At 44.3% G+C, this 17,102-nt stretch overlaps 1 protein-coding gene across 3 annotated transcripts in view; it reads left to right on the top strand.

Moving 5' to 3' along the window:
- The window catches only part of MTMR1 (myotubularin related protein 1), a 403,694-nt gene that overhangs the window by 274,028 nt on the left and 112,564 nt on the right, over positions 1-17,102 (top strand). For all 3 annotated transcript variants that reach the window (XM_069212405.1, XM_069212404.1, XM_069212403.1), the window contains one exon: positions 188-373. In XM_069212405.1, coding sequence (XP_069068506.1) covers positions 188-373 — 186 coding nt within the window. The remainder of the gene's footprint in view (positions 1-187; positions 374-17,102) is intronic.

Genomic DNA, 17,102 nt, shown 5'->3' with positions numbered 1-17,102 from the left:
CAAGCGACAGATGTCTCACTCAGGCCTACTTTAAGACATACGGTTAGATAAATATATTGTTTACATGAAGGAATGGTTAGGAGCACAGTTATGAATAGTGCAAAATCAAGGGAAATTTGAGCTGACCATTGTCATTGCTTGCTCTGGGTTTGTATGATGTATAGTAACCCACCTTTTTCAATGCTAGACGAAAGGTGGAGGTTACGAGAGTGAAAGTGCCTATCCGAATGCTGAACTTATCTTTTTGGAAATACACAACATTCATGTGATGAGAGAGTCATTGCGGAAGCTAAAGGAAGTAGTGTATCCAACGATTGATGAGGCGCGCTGGCTGTCGAATGTGGATGCTACACATTGGCTGGAATACATAAAGGTAAGGAGCTAAATAATTTAAGACAAGTGCATTTTAGTGATGTCTTTACCTTTTTTAATTTATGGCTGTAGTATTCATAATTCGTCCTTTCATTCATGAATAAAATTCATCTCACACTGTTAAGATGGTAATGTGCCTATTGCCCTGCATACTCGACTGTGAGTATCTTGTATCCTTACTTTTGGATTTTGACACTAAGCTCACGTTAATATGCGTGAAGGGCTGTGCCTGTCCTTTGACAAAAAGTCTAGTTCTGAACCCGTCCTGGTCCAGAGGGCTCACCGAGCAAATCCTTCTTTGACAAAATATCAAGTGAAAAATATTGTGATATTCAAATATTTTGTTAAAAAGATCATAATGTGAAGATAATCGTGGGACAGAGTTTGAAAACTAAGAATATAGTGGCTTTAGGTCTTGAATATCATTTTGTTATTGCAGATGTAAGCAATTTAGTTTTTAATGCAATTGTATTTAATATTGTAAGAAATGTTGTTTTTTAAATTGAACTCAAAATTAATTTAGTGCTTTGTTGGGTATTTGGGTGCGGCATTATAATAGTTATTATTATTTTTAATATTTAATTATTTTTGATTCAGTTTATTTAATTGTGAATTATGTAAATTAAATGGTAATTTCTTGATTTTGAATTGATCAATTTGTTTTTAATAGTGTAAATGTTCTATTTAGTAATTGTATTGATTTTAATTGTTTGATTTTACTTCTACTGTAATTGTAACAACTTATTTTATTTTTATAATATATTATATTTATTATATTATAAAATTGTATCTTTAAATGTAATTGCATCTGATTTATTTATATTTAATGAATGAGTTTGTTTTAATTATATTTTACATTTAATGTTGTGTCTATATTCAAATGTCTTAATAAACAGATCTAGAAGTGGGAATTCTAAATCTGACTCCTTCAAAGTCCAGTACTTTACCTGCTGTAACTCAGATTGGATTGGGAATAGTAAACTTGGCCTCCTCAGAAATTCAGCACTGTCGCTACTGTGGCTCAGAAATTGAGTGGGAATAGTAAAGCCAAACCCTCAAGTGTCTTACACTATCTGATAGAGACTTCTAGTTGCAGATTCCTTACCTTAGAATTTCCCCAGGCGTCAGACTGGATCTGGAGATTTTTTTCTTCGAGCAGTACCTTTGCGTTAGGTGGTGTCAGTCGACTCCGAATTCCGTCAGTGGCGTTGTGGTCTCCGTGATGACGTCGGGGTCGAATATAGGCACCGCCTCGGCGCGGTGACATTAGTTATTTTCTTTCTGCACCACGCGAAGTTCTGGAGAAGAGCTATCCTGGTTACTTTTTGACCAGTCTCGACACTTTTGTCAACTTTTCTGGTGACTTCTGGTTTGTCTAGGATATCCCCGAAGACTGGGTTCAATCCTTGCCACGATTGTCACCGAATGATGTCAGTGACGTATCCGCATCAGGTCTGTTTGTGGTTTCTGGAGCGCAACCACAACCCGAAGTCATGCTCCAAGTGCTGGGCTGTGCACCTGAAGACTTTGAGAAAGCGGTCCCTAAAGCTCATGACGGCCCGGCGCTCGACTCTGATTGTTCCCTGTCTCGCTTGATGGTAAGGTCTGGAGGCCGGCCATGGAGTCATCACCACTCGTTGTCCTCCAGATCATTAGGACATTCGAGTAAGAAGAAGTCGATGAAGGCTAGGCATTCTTTGACTTCACCCTGTCACTCGGATGACGCGATGTGGGAAGAGCGTCGACGCTCTAGGCCTCTGTCCTCGGAGCCTGTTTCTGGATCCTCTCCACGCCTCCCTGAATTTCCGGGAGCCGGAGTGACCCTTGGCCAATTTAAGAATTTTATGAGGCCATCTGACTCATATTTGGGCAGTCCGGACCCCTCTGCGGCGCCTTCGGGACCTGGGGCTCGGAAAGAGGCCTTTCTGGTTCCACGCCGTTGTCATTGACGCTCCTGACATCGGTTGGGCCCACAATCGACGTGGACCTGATCCTAATCCCTGATGACCCGAAGCTGGAACTGTGTCGGTCAGCACCAATTCTGACTTCGATTTACTTTTTGTATGAATATGAGGAAGGATTGGAGGGGTCGCTGGACCCTCATGAATACCAGCAAAATGAGCAGAACATGGACTGGGCTCAGGAACTGGGCGACACCAGTGGTCTTGATACCTCCCCAGACACTGGCACAATGTCTCTTCCTACCGTGGCTACAACGGAGGGAGCTTCTTATTCCATGGTGGTCAGTAGAGCGGCTCAGGTCCTCGGCCTTGAGCTGCCTACTGTTGCGGTCAGGACTAATCTTCTGACGGAGGTGCTTCAGCTCGGAGCCTCTGCTTTGGAACCTCTCCTTCCATTCAACAAAGCCCTCCCTGATGCCCTATTGGGTACCTGGTCCAGACCCAGCACAGGACCAGATCTCGGAGGGGACTGCGAAAGATCTGAAGTGGTGGCTTTCGAATCAGGATTGGGTCAGCGCAGATCCCGCTCCCTTCCCCAACCAGATCTCACAGACATGACAGATGCGTCACTTCTGGGATGTGGCAGCCACATGGGAGAGGCAGAGATCAGAGGCCTCTGGTCCCCGGAGGAGTCTGAGCTCCACATCAATCTTCTGGAGCTCTGGGCGATTCTACTTGCATTGAAAGCATTCCTTTCCTCTCTCTCGCTGGCCTTTCCACCAATACCACTTCTTCCCAGAGTTCTCAAGAAGATCAAGAACGACTGGGTCCAAGTCATTCCTGTGGCCCTGGACTGGGCACGAAGAGGTTGGTACCCAGAGGTACTGAGCATGGTCACGGATCCTCTTCGGGAGGATCTTCTGTTGCAGCAGCAGGGGACAGTTCTTCACCCAAATCTGTCCAGACTCGCCTTCTTACGTGGAGATTGAGCAGTGGCAGTTGACGGCTTTTGACCTTCAAACCGAAGTCGGCAATGTTATCTTGGCAGCCAGGCGTCCCTCCACCAAAACGGTATATGCCTGTCGTTGGCACACATTTGTGGCATGGTGCACGGACAAGTCCATTGATCCTCTCTCTGCCCCTCTTTCTGAGGTTTCCTTATTCATTCTTTCACTAGCCCGTCAAGGTTCTGCTTTGGGCACTCTTAAAGGCTACTTATCAGCTATCACTGCTTTTCTTAGATTGCCAGATCCACCTTCTCTTTTCAAATCCTCAATTGTAGGTAGATTTCTTAAAGGTCTAACCCACTTGTATCCTCCCACTCCATTTATCATGCCTCAGTGGGATCCTAATCTTGTCCTTACTTATTTTATGTGTGCTCCCTTTGAGCTGTTACACAATTGTCCCTTGCGGCTCCTTACCCTCAAGACTGTCTTCCTTGTGGTTAGCACTTCTGCTCGCACAGTGAGTGAGCTCCAGGCTCTTTCCTCCAAGCCTCCATTCTTGTCTGTACATCCTGACAAGGTAGTGCTACGCACAAGGGCCTCTTTTCTTCCCAAGGTTGTCACAACTTTTCATGTAGGCCAATGCATCACTTTGCCTACTTTTTACACCCCTCAGGAATCTGCAACTAGAAGTCTGTATCAGATGAGCAAGTTACTTACCTTTGGTAACGATCTATCTGGTAGAGACATTCTAGTTACAGATTCCTTACCGACCCACCCATCCTCCCCGCTTGCAAACTGATTTCTAGGGACAGGGATTCCCCTTTAAGGGCCTTAGCTCTTTCGCACCATTTCAATGTTCTTCATTGCTCCGCGCTTTGGCGTGGAAAGTCATGAAAAGAAACTGACGTCACCGCACAGAGGCGGCGCCTATATGCGACCCCGACGTCATTGCGGCAACCACAACACCAACTACGGACGCAAAGTTGACCGACACCACCTGATGGCGCACAAGGGTACTGCTCGAAGAGAAAATCTCCGGATCCAGTCTGAAGCCTAGGGAAATTATAAGGGAAGGAATCTGCAACTAGAATATGTCTCTACAAGGTAAATCATTACTGAAGGTAAGTAGCTTGTTCTTCACTGTTATTATTTAGAATGGAGTGGGATTGCTAAATCTGAACCCTCCAAATTCCAGCTATTTCCTCACCGTTGCAATTAGTGGCGTGGGAGTAGTGAATCTAACCCCTCCAAGTCCACCCCTGTCCTTTCCTGCCAGTGTCCCAGCCCAGGAAGACGACTCAGTATGCAGTTGTAATCCTGTTACACCTCCACCATCCCTGTGTGATGGCTGTCTGGAAAGTATACACAAAGAAAGCTGTCACTCTACCCTAGACATGAATTGGAGTCAGGCTGCAAAGCACAAGAGTCATAAGCACAGTGATAGGCCCGCTTTCTAAAAGTGTCATTTCCACAATAGTAATAAAAAATCCACCTACACCAATAAGCAGGATTTTTCACTACCATTCCAGACATACCAAACATGCCAACACTACTCCTCATAGATCAGAAATTATCACTTATACATATATAAGGGAATTCCTAATGCATACATATGAGAGCAGCAGCAGCACTCACAGCAGTGAGAAACCAAATAGACTATTTGTCACTACCAGGACATGCCACACAATGAAGGCACCCAGCGGCCTGCCCATAGGGCTACCTCGGGCCTACCTGTATGTACTAAACGGGGAGTTTCAAATTTGGCAACTAATTTTAGATGTCAAGCCAATATGGCAGTAAACTGCGCATGCAGGCCTTGCAGTGGCAGGCCTGAGACAGGTTTGAAAGGCTACTTCTTGGTGGTGCAAGCTGCGCTGCAGGCCCACTAGTAGCATTTCATTTACAGGCCTGGGTATATGGGATACCACTGTACAAGGAACTTATCAGTAAAATAAATGTGGCAAACTGGTGTAAGCCAATCATACCAAGTTTTAAAGGAGAGTGCAGATGCACTTTAGCACTGATCAGCAGTGGTAAAGTGCCCAGAGTCCTAAAGCCAACAAAAGAGAGTCAGAAAAACAGTAGGAGGAAGGGGAAATGTTTGGGGATGACTCTGAAAACAGGACCAGGCCCAACAAGGAGCATCGCTCTAGACAAAGGCAAAGTCTGGAATACCGCTTTAGGAGGTCATTTGAAAGAAGAACCGACCTAAGCCAGTTGTGTAAGAGCAGAGAGGGAATACGCTTCTAGTCAGCCATCCCCACATAAATGTTTATTTAAATTTGCACATAGAGGATACATCATCTCAAGTAGTATCTTCCTTTCTAGAGGACCTGTAGGTCTTTCAGCTAGTTCAGCGAGTGACCTCACCAACCCAAAATAGGTGTCATACCCTTGATCCCATATTTTCGATTGTGGACAACCTGGAGGTAGGCCCCCCCGATACAGTTTGGACAGACCACTTTGAAATTCCTTTTAGTATCAGGTTACCATTAGCACTACTTCCTAAGTCTGGAATGGTTATTAACTCCCGTAAATGGTCTAAGTTAGATGTAGCCAGCTGGGAGAATATATTAGGGAGAACCATTCAGCCTGCAGTATCTGAGGTACTTGAGTAGGGGGATGCCTCAATATCCTATAAGGCGTTGAGCCCGGGGATCACCAGGGCACTGGATGAAGTAATCCTGTTTAAAACCTGCAAGAGGGCCAAAATTGCAGATAGGGCAAGTTGGTTCTCTGCCGAATTGCAACTTCCAAAAAAGGGTTGTAAAGTGCAGGAAAGAAGGTGGCGAAGGGATTACAAAGAAGAGGAAAAAGCCAGGTATAATGGTATGCGGAAAAAAAGATCATCATGCAATCTGCAAAGCACGGATAGATTATTTAGCGAATAGGATCAGTGCAGCCCCAAATTCCAGCAAGGAAACCTATCACGTTGTGAAGACCTTTTTGAAAAGCAACCCCCTAAAGGAGGCCCTCCTTCAATACAGCGCTGCGAGGCACTGGCCAAGTACTTTCTCGAGAAAGTAAACAACATCTATGATGTCTTGATAACAAGTTCATCAGGAGGCTGTAATAAATCCTGATTCTCATGGCTGTGGGCTTTCGTGTTTTCCCATCAATAATCAAGCTGAAAGAGTTAACATAGCGAGATCAGTAGCTTCCCTCCGTTATCCCTGCCCGATAGACATATTAATGAAGGGTGGGACCTGCTACTATTGACTTTGACCAAGCTTTACAATCTTTCCTTACAAATCTATCTCCCTCCTACCATGGCCTAGTAAGATCCCAGAAACGTTTGTCAATGACAAGTTATTAGCTTTCTTGGAGCCCAGTAATATTCTTCATCCCACCCAGACAGATTTTCGGGTGGGTCACAGCATAGAAACTGCTTTATTAAGAGCAACTTAAGACTTTAAGCAGATCCTTTACTCTGGCTGATTTGGCAGCACTCATTCTTCTAGACCTGAATGCAGCATTTGACACAGTCCCTCTTGATGTACTAATACAACGCCTGGAAAACCCTGCTATCCATGCTAAGCTGGCTAACCTCATTCTTCAGCGAGAGGAGCTTTCAGGTCCTTGAAGGACCTTGTTACTCTTCTAATTATAAGTTGAGATGTGGTGTCCCACAGGGTTTATCACTAAGGGCCATATGTACGAACACTTTTTCCCATAGACACAGAATGGGTAAAAACCTTTGCTACATCTGGCCCTAAGTCCAACCCTCTTCAATATTTATGTGCATTCATTATCTGATTTTGTAGGAGCGTCTGGATTTGTGATGGTATCTTGCACTGATGTTACTGATTTGGTCACTTCATTATTCCAGGATATTCTGAGTATTTCCACAAAGCTTAATAACTGTCTGACGGAGGTAGCCAAATGGATGATAGATCGTTTTCTCACCATTTAATTTCAGACAACTGAGGTACTGGTGGTTGGCAATAACTCGTCCACTTGGCAACAAATCAGCTGGCCATCTATGTTGGGTGAGCACCCTCAGCCAAAAACTGAAGTAAAAAGCCTGGGCTTTATATTAGATCACAAACTGTCCTTGGCTGCACAGGCAAATAGAATTACAGGTATCTGTTTTGGCCTGTTGAGAGCCCTTCGTAAAATCTTGAAATGGTTTCCATTTGAAGCCAGAAGGATTCTCATCCACAGACTGATATTACCAGTCAATGGGAAATTGCATCTTAGTCAGAATGCGTCAGCCGGGGTTCTTACGGGGGTTCCTACATTTTGTTCAGCAACTAGTGTTCTCAAATCCCTGCAGTGGCTTCCAAATTGGAGTAGGATTCAGTTTAAGACTCTGTCTGGTTCATCAGGTTAAACACAAGCAGGGCCTAAATATTATTCAACAACTGATTTTCACTTATCTACAGAGGAAAACCCTGAGATTGTCTTTCCTGGACTTCCTTGCCACACCCAAGATAAGGAGAGCCAGGGGTGGTGGGCGGTCTTTATCCTACTTGGCACCTAAGTTATGGAATTCTCTCCCGGTGAGTCTGAGAAGCGAAACGATTTGGGTATGCTTTTGCAAGCAAATAAAAACTTACCTCTTTGCAAAAACAGAGTAAAAGTTGCTTGCTTTCCAGTATTCTTCATTTCTGGGAAGCCTGGTTTCGGGTAGCCATGCGCTTTATAAATCCAGTAATGAATGAACGTTGACCGACTTGATGTTCCTGTTTTAAGTTCTTTCTGACCAGGAGGGAGCACTCAACATAAAACCCAGAGTAAAGCTAAGCAACCAGAGCTGGTGTCTGACAGCCGGCTTTGTAGCGATGCGGGGTTCATCACTTTGAGTCTGATCTGGAGACATTTATTTTCCTGTCCTCGAATGCCGGGAGCATGCTGTCTGGAAGAATTGGGGGAGAGGCAAGCCATCCTTGCAGGGGGAGCTGACTACTGGTGCATGCATGAGCAGTTGACCCCGGTGCTGAAGTTTCAGTCATCAGAGACTCTGGAAAAGCATGACTTATGTCATCCTGACTCTGAGCCAGCTGAAGAAGCTGAGGATTTGCATCACTCCTGAATTGGGCCACCCCTCGTTGACTCCAGTTTTGCAGCTGCGGCACTTGTCTGTGTATGAATAGATTGCACTGTTGAAGAAGGGACTAACACGTGGCAGTAACTGGAGTGCCTTAAGTAGCCCTGCTGTTGCAGCCGAGGCACTTTCTGTATGTGCCCGAGCAGTCTGTTCTGCTGAAGAAAAAACCTGTGAAGCCATGGCACTTGCCCAAGTATGCCCAGTAGACTGAGATTGTGACAAACCTCTGCCACTTGTCAGTACACTGTTGAAAGAGAAAGCTGATACTTAGTGGCTGCCTGTGACCCTGTCCCTAAGTGCACCTGATTGGATACAGCCACCGCTGCCTAAGAGTGCCTCAAAGCCACCTAATCAGCTACCCCAGACATATGTTTCATAGAATACTACCTCAGCGTCCCCAGGAAAGCCTGAGCGGCTGACCGTAATGTCATGATCTAGGGGTCCCTCCTAAAGGCACAGGGGGCAGATTTCTAACCCCCGGGTGCAAGGAATTAAACTTCAGTGCACCAATACAAATTAGAAATCCAGTTGGACTATGACCTGTGCACAACCCACTAAGTAATATTGTGCAGTTAGTGTTTTCTACTCATGATTAGTCCCTCTAGAAGAGTGCAGATACATAGCAGAACTCCAAACCTTCTTTCATAAATGAATAACACTGTCAAAATAGCACTAAGAAACATGGGATAATACTTTAAATTTGTTATCTCTAAATCCCAGTTCTAGTGCATTAAATATGAACAATAGTCGCACAGAATGAGCAAATATGTGCAGCAATGCATGACATGGCCAGTGAAAACACTATGGACATTCATAACATGGTTAGCAAGTTCCTTGCATCCTAACACTCTATTGCTACTTCAAAGCGCTAGAATTTAGCAGAAGCAGCAAATAGCAAGCCTATAAAATGAGTTTCTTAAGATGGATTACACACCATACATTTCTCAATAAGACGTAGCTGTTTAGCTATTCTTTCTCACAACCCTCACCCCAGAATGATTAGTGTTGCTGGGCTGGAGGACGCTTCTCTGTGCCGCTCTTCGGGCCATGGAGCATCCCCTGACTGGGACTAGTGTGTAACAGCAAACCTGTGTGCCCTCTGGCCTGGTAGTTCTTTCTAAAGCCTTTCCAAGCTAAGTCCAAATACAGGGGGGGTTTATAGTACATTAGCACCTATTTTTATTTCATGTTTGAGTTTGGTAGCTCTAAAGTTGCAACAAGTCAAAATACGTGTGGTAATAAATACTCCATCTCAATTCACATATAGACATTTTAGCTTCCATTGTAAGCATCCATATTAACAATGCAGTGAGCATGACATAAACAACGGAAATATGTCAGCCTTGATAGGAGGCAAAGATGTTTTTTTTAAAAATATCTTGGCATTTCTCAATAATAGTGTATTTGCATGTATTTTTTCACAATCTACAGTAGTGCGTTCAGTATTATAAACTGTTTCGTGACACAATAAAGCATTTTAGTACAGTATTTCGTATTACTTGATAACTCTCTGTTACATGCTTTTTGGTAATCATTACCTCTAATACCGACCTCCTGAATCCAGCTACCACAATCTCTGAACATGCTTTCCTTTCCGTATGTTCCATAGCTGTTCTGCCAGGTATTCATACCATAGTGTAAATGTACGTATATTGCGCACTGTCACACATATACTTAGCTACTAGTGGTGGGAGTAAGTGCCAGTGTAGGAAGTGTAAGAACCTTTTGCACGTAGGTGGGGAGAAAAGGTCCATTGGAATTGCCAGGTCAAAGCTAAACAATGTGAAACTGGAAACAAGTTAAAACAGGAAAAGAAAACAAAACCAAGAAAAGAAAGAAAAGAGAAAATAACCTGTAATTCCAGCTATGGTGACTCAGGTAGTATATGATGGGTCAGAAATTAGGGCAAGTCTGTGATGTTTCACAGTCTAATGTGTTGTACCTTAAAACCTCACTCTCTAAGTGAAGCAAAGGCTAGGTGGTCCCGGGGGCACAAGGGCATGATACACAGCCATTAGTGTCCTGGGCAATGTAGACCAGAGTGACCATCTCCAACCACCTCCAGGACCTTCCTCCACCTCTCACATGGTATATCTTCCTCCAGCTTTCTTATGTATAGTCATGCCCTTTAGACTGGTGCCTTCCCCGCTCTGAGTCGGTATCTCTGCCTGGATGCATCCACGATTCTAGAATTTCTGTCCAGAGGTGTGCCATAGGGCACCTCCAAAGCCCTCTTCTTCCTCCTCCTGAAGTGCCTGTTCCTCTGCCCCCGCCCACTTCGTGACATCCTTTTTCCATTCTACCAGGGTGGGGTACCTGGATGACTTTCATGCCATCATAATGTCTCTTTTTGCCAGGACCAATACCAAATCTGTAAACAGAGTTCCCACCCTGCATTTCTTGGGTCTAGGGAAATTACCCATCAAACATACGTCAATGGTGAGTGGAATCAGGCGCCCGAGTGTGAAGTGTATTCTGAAGATAACTGCCGCCCCAAAAAACCTGCAAGGGAGAGCACCCCCATGTCATATGGCAGATGTCTGCATCTAGTAGTCCAAACATCTGACAGCTCTGGGCGTCTCCTCCATATGTTACCTGGAGTCTACGTGCCATCAAACAGGTCATATGAAGAAAACTAAATTTGATGTACTTAAATCTAGTGTTCCCTGGGACCTTCTTGTCTTATGCTATCAGCTTTCTCCAGTCTCTAGCCAATATCACATTTCCCATTACCCCTTCTCATTTAGTCCTCAGTGCTATCAAGGGTGTATGGCCCTTCTCATTCAGTGATCTGTAGAACCAGGTGAGCAGCTGTCTATCCGAGCCCAATGAGAGCAGGAGCTGAAGTATAGCATGCGTAGGGTGTTCCTGCCGACCACTATTCCATAGATCTGCAAAGATTTGCACCACAGCCTCGTAGATCAAGAACTGACAACTAGGTAGACCGTGTAGGTCTGTAAGGTCTCCCAGTAGGATGAGTCCACCCTCTTGGCGAACATTATGTTAACACTTATATGTGCCTTAACTTCACGCTTCTTGAAAGAAAAAGGTAAGAGTCATACGATGAAAAATGGGAGATTTAGACAGGTCCTCTTGCAGTGTTCATGGCCACAAGGCAACCTGTCATGAGTGATGTCATCAATGATGTTGTTTAACATGTCATGAGTGTTGTAACACATGAGGTCATAAGCAGTACATGGTGTGAGTACGTTATAGTTTGTACATCAAGTACAACGAGTGTTTTTCAGTGGTTTTGGGATTTTTTTTATGGTTACCTCCCTCCTCATTCCAACACCTACCTATAACAACACTGTTGTTTTTGTTTTCAGTGAATTTATGGCATATATAGCCCAGTGGTAGTCGCCACTGGGTAGTTGTAGTTAGGATCATGTTTTCATAGTAAATTGATTTTTTGGTTTGCTAATAACTTTGGTGCCTTTAATTAATCTTCATGAAACTTTTCCCCAAAAAAAGGCTCATCCACCATATCTTGGCTAGTTTCATGGTGATCTGTCAAACTGCGGGATGAGAAAAAGGGGCATCCCAAAATACGTTTTCGCCACGGCATTTTTAATAAGACACAGCGACAGCCAAAAGGGCTGAAAGGAATTGCAGCGAACTTGGCAGGAAGCTAGATCTTTATCCTGAATGTTTGCTTTTAAAATTACACCATGTGTTTATTGGGGTCTATAGAACATGACCCTAACAACATTTGATGAAATTTTTAAGCATTCTCGGAGCTGGAGCTTTAGGTCTTCAACTTAGGAATGAAGGGACCTCTTATATTTGGTTTTATTGGCCATAATATGTGGCTTGAGTGTAAAAGAAACCGTCTGACACAAGTTTAATGGTGTTTTCACTTTTTTGCGGTACTGAGGTATTGTATTTTTTTTTTTTTTTTTTTTAAGTGCTCCTGCCCTTTTCAACTTTAAACCCAGGGATGGACCAGAGACCAGGGGGAGGGGTGGCGGCTCATCTTTGTATTGTTTTTAGTGTGGTGGAGTCCATAGGGCCGCATCCCCAAAGTAGTAAAAGCCCCCTGGTGGCCCATCTCAACTTGGTTCTGGCAGGGGGTACTAAGGGGTCCTGTCACGCACCCCCCCACACACATTTCATTATACCCTCCTGCTCCCAGAGACTAGTGGACTGAGACACACGCTGCAGCAACTTGCTTTCATAGAACGGGTAGGGAGAAGGATGCTCTGGTCTTGTCTCCCACATGGTATTGTGCTGGCTGGCGGGGTGCCCTCTTAGTGCAAGAGGGGCACCCCACGCTGCTAATAGATAAAAAAAAAAAAAAAAAAAGCTGTGGGTGCCCTAGGTGTGACTCAGTGCACCGAAACACAATAAAAAAAGCACACAACCGGCAATGTGGAGTGGAATAACTGTTCTGCTGTTAGCAAAAAAAATAAAAAAGAAAGAAAGCTGTGAGTACCCCGGGTGGGACCTGGGATTCTACAATAAAATAAAGAAAAACGGTTGTGGCCTTTCCGATTCATTGTAGGGAAGCCCAGTACTGCCCTGCGTGGACTCTGTTTTTAAATATTTAAATGCTTGTGGTGCCTCCAGAGGGGTAGGCTCACCACCAGCCACTAATTTACATGTTGTTAGAGGCTGCCAGAAACACAGCAGTACCCCACCAAAAGGAATGTGCTTTAAAAAAACACAGAGCAAGTCTCCTGACTCATTGAATGCAGGACCCCGAGCAAGCTTTCATCAGTTTCAAAGCAGTCCCAGCTGGAACTGTATGCTCTTCAGCTGGAGTGCAGGGACTCCTTTCTAATGGTCTTATGGCCGAATTTTGTTGCCTGAAGAGAGTTCTAGAAAGACTCCAGGACAAGTTTATTTGTATTTTGTATAAAAGCAGTTTATTTAATACATGTTAGTGACAACTATTAGTTATGAGCGTTGCTGTGGGTTTTAATAATGAATGTGCTAGAATATGGTTATTGATTCAAATGTGTTCAGTGGTATATTATGAAGTATGGCTAATTTATTAATGTGGTGCATCTTTAACAAAGCCAGTAGGTCTGCTTTAGACCCCCTGACAAAGGCCATTAGTGTCCTGCCTTCTGTAAATTGATGTTTTGAACGTTTATCAAAGGCAATAGATCTCCCTTATTTAAAATGACATCCCTTATATTGTTACCAGTGCCAACTTTAGGGCAGTGCGAGCAGTGCAGCCACACCGGGTGCTGACCAGGATTGGGGGCGCCGACCTCCGGGGGGCACTGTGTTTAGTCAATACCTGTTGTGATTAACGTTCCTGCTAGGGAGAGAGATGGGAGTTTTGTCATGGGGCAGCTTTGACTGACCATAAAGTAGCGTAGAGGGTTAAAATGCCTGCTTCAAAAAGCAGAACTATATTTTATGTGGATAGCTGAGTGGATTAGTAAAGCCAGCCTTTACAAGCGCTTTAAAACAAATGGATGCATGTGCAAGGAGGGCTATGGAGAGATGAGGGGCAGATTTGCTGGGTGGTAGTGAGTGGGGGGCAAAAAAGATTGTCGCACAGGGCGTCACCAACGCTAAAGCCAGCCCTAATTGTTACCCTGAGGCCAACACCACTGGCAATGTGCAGTTGTGCGTTGGCTACCCATGGGGGTTTTGGCTAGGTAATGCGACCAGTTCCATGCCACGCACTGCCAAGGTCATGCACTGGGTGGTAAAGAACTAGTTAGGTATGGATATAAAAGATTACTTCACGTTGAAAAAAAAGCACAAAATGTCACTGAAAAAAAACAAATATTTAAGTAACGTAGGTAAGTTAGGTATCATTATAATGTCTTAGTGTACATTGAAAAAAGCCTTAGAACTTCGCCATGCATTGCTTATGACCTCACATAATAACAAACATAATAATAACAAACATTTGTTAAAGTTTGAACGTTCACCTACAGGTATCTATGCGCTGAGGAACCACTTCAGTAAACGACCTGTAGAAGTTTAACCCTTTTCAGAAAAGATAAGGAAATGTCAACATCATTCAATATTAGAGAGAGTTTATAGAGTTTATAGTTCTTGTGGGAATAGCCAGGTCTTCGAGTTCTTTCTGAAGACTGAGAGGTTTGCACTAGCTCTGAGGGAGACAGGGAGAGAATTTCAGAGTTGAGCTGCCTTGACATGAAGAGCTCTTCCTCCTAATCTGTCTCTTATAAACTTCTGGATGCAGACCAGATTTGCAGAGTCAGAACGCAACTCCCTCCGGGGTTTGTAATGTTTGAATAGATTTTGCCAAGCCTGGGGACCTATTTTATTTATGGCCTTATAGACCACCACTATGGATTTGAACATTATTCTCTCCTTAACTGGGAGCCAGTGCAATTCTCTTAAAGCTCTAGATGAGCTGTCAAAGCTGGATTTATTTAGCGCGAGCTTAGCAGCTGCTGCTTGTACTCAGGATAACCTCTGTATCAAATACTCTGGGACCCCCAGGAGAAGAGCATTGCAATAGTCCATTTAACTTAGAATCCTGCTCCGAACCACTACTTTCTGTGTTGGCTGAGGTAAGAGGAGTACAATCGTCCTGAGGTTCTGCAAGAGCCCAAAACAGATGTTGGCAGTTTTTCTAACATGGGACTCCAAAGTCAATTTGTCATCCACACAAATTGCAAGATTCCCGACTACCTTGGATATTTTAAGGTTGTCTGTAGAGGTCCAAAGCTAGAAATGTTGTGGGAGATAATAGGGATCTTTGGAGGGTGTGCAACAGAGAAACTCGGTTTTTCCTCCATTAAATTTCAGTGAGTTTCTTTTCAGCCATTTAGTCATCTCAATAACGCGACTATGCAAGCCTTCTGTTGGCATGAGGTTGTTTGTCGAGGGCTACCTCCCCGGGGATTTGAAAAAATGAAATGCGGGGGCCGCCTGGCCACCCCACTGTCTCAGGGACCACACCTACCCAGGACAAATTTCAAAACAAATACGGAGTCTGTTTAAGACCTCCTGCAGCCATTGATTACATTGTGTGCAGGGGGTACGCGGCCCCCCCAGCAGCCCCGGGGACCACCACCCCCCTGGGACAGATTTTTAAAAAAGAGATTGTGCGTCCGTTCAGGACCCCCTGCAGCCCTGGGGAGCACCACCTCCGCGGAGCTAAAGAGGTGGGGAGCCAGCTGGAACTGTGGAGGCCTTTAGGTTTAGGCTGGACCCCGGGGGATAGGATCTCCAGGGTTGAGATAGACGGGGAGGGGCAGGGGGCTGTGCAGCCCCCCCTAACCCCTAAATAAATTAAATATTTATGCCGGGCCCTTAGAGATGGGGTCCCTGGGGCTGAGATCGGGCAGGGGACAGGGGCCTTGCGGCTTCCTCCACCCAAAAAAAAAATTAGGCAGGCCCTGGGGGATTGGGTCCACGGGGCCAACATCGTCCTGGGGGGAAGGACGGGTGGGGTCATGGTGCAGGGGGGAATAGGGGGGCTGTGCCCCCCCCCCACTCCCCTCTGAAAAAATGAAATATTTAGGGAATGGGGGGTCCCTGAGGCCAAAATCGGCCAGGGAGGGGGGCTGGGCGGCCCTCTCTCCCCCAAATTAACTACTTACCTTAGGGCACAAGTTATAGTTACTTGAAAGAACTCTAACTATAACTGCTGAATTTCTGTGGTTTTGTACGAGTAAATTCAGAACCTGACTATTACGTCCTTGTAGCCTTTGGTTTTTTTCAGTGAGTTTGTAAGCTTTTTTAAATTCTATTTCCTAACTATGACGTCCCTGTAACCTTTTGTTTTTTTCAGTGGATATATATATATATATGTATATATATAATCGTAGCAGGTGCTGTGGAGCACCAAGATTACACGACTGCAATCTGCCATTTAATATCTGCACGGCAGGATGATTTTAATTTTTTTTATCTTCAGTAGAAAAAGATTAATTATCCATTTATTAATATTCAGAGTCCATAGTGCAGACAATGTGAATGCCAATCAGAGGTGCTGCTTGACACATTTTGGCCGGCTCATAGTGTTTCTCAAATGGACAGTGTTCATTCCTAGGCAATTACTTAGTCACATAAGCATTGCAAATTGTAATGTATGTGTTACTTTTGTACTTAATATTCATACAATGAATGGTGTTCTCCATTAAGTAACCATGTTGCCTATTATTTCAAGTATATTTGAGACAAACATTTGCCTAATTAATTAGGCTATTAGAGATAGTCCATTAGTGGAGTGGTTGGAACCAGGAGAAAAGGTGAATGCAGATATCAGTGTGGAAGAATTTACTCCGCTGTATGATGACTCTTTACATAGGCAAATGGACGAAATTAACTCAGGCTCACCGAGTGGACCTTTTCCCCCCCAGAGTGATGCAAGCTTTACTCCCTACTATAGTAGATCCACTTGCCAATGTACTTAAAACCTGCTTACAGACTGGGGGTTGTCCTGAGTGTTTATAAAAAAGCAGTCCTTGTCCCTTTGCTGAAAAAATTCAATGACGACCCGGAAAAGTTGAAAAACGACAGGCCCATCTCATTGTTACCTTATTGTTCAAAAGTCTTGGAAACCCATAATGCTCAGGAGATAAGAAATCATTTGCAACCTGTGACATTCCTGGATCCTCCTCAACAATCGGGGTATTGGCCAAAGCACAATACTGGAACTATTTTAGTGTCGTTCATAGATGAGCTGATGAAGGAAGGAGACACAGTCCAAACTATGACCCTGGCATTAGTAGACATATCCGCAGCTTTTGATACGGTAGACCACAGGATTCTTCTTCAGTGAATGAGAGCTGCAGGTTTTGTAGGAAGCATATAAATGGGCCAGTTTGTGTCGCTGCAATAGAACTCAAGCAGTACATGTACTTGCCTTTAAAGTGATGCAAGTAGATG

The sequence above is a fragment of the Pleurodeles waltl genome, chromosome 2_1, assembly GCF_031143425.1.
Source record: "Pleurodeles waltl isolate 20211129_DDA chromosome 2_1, aPleWal1.hap1.20221129, whole genome shotgun sequence".
NCBI lineage: Eukaryota > Metazoa > Chordata > Amphibia > Caudata > Salamandridae > Pleurodeles > Pleurodeles waltl.
This window is presented reverse-complemented; position numbering and strand designations above follow the sequence as displayed.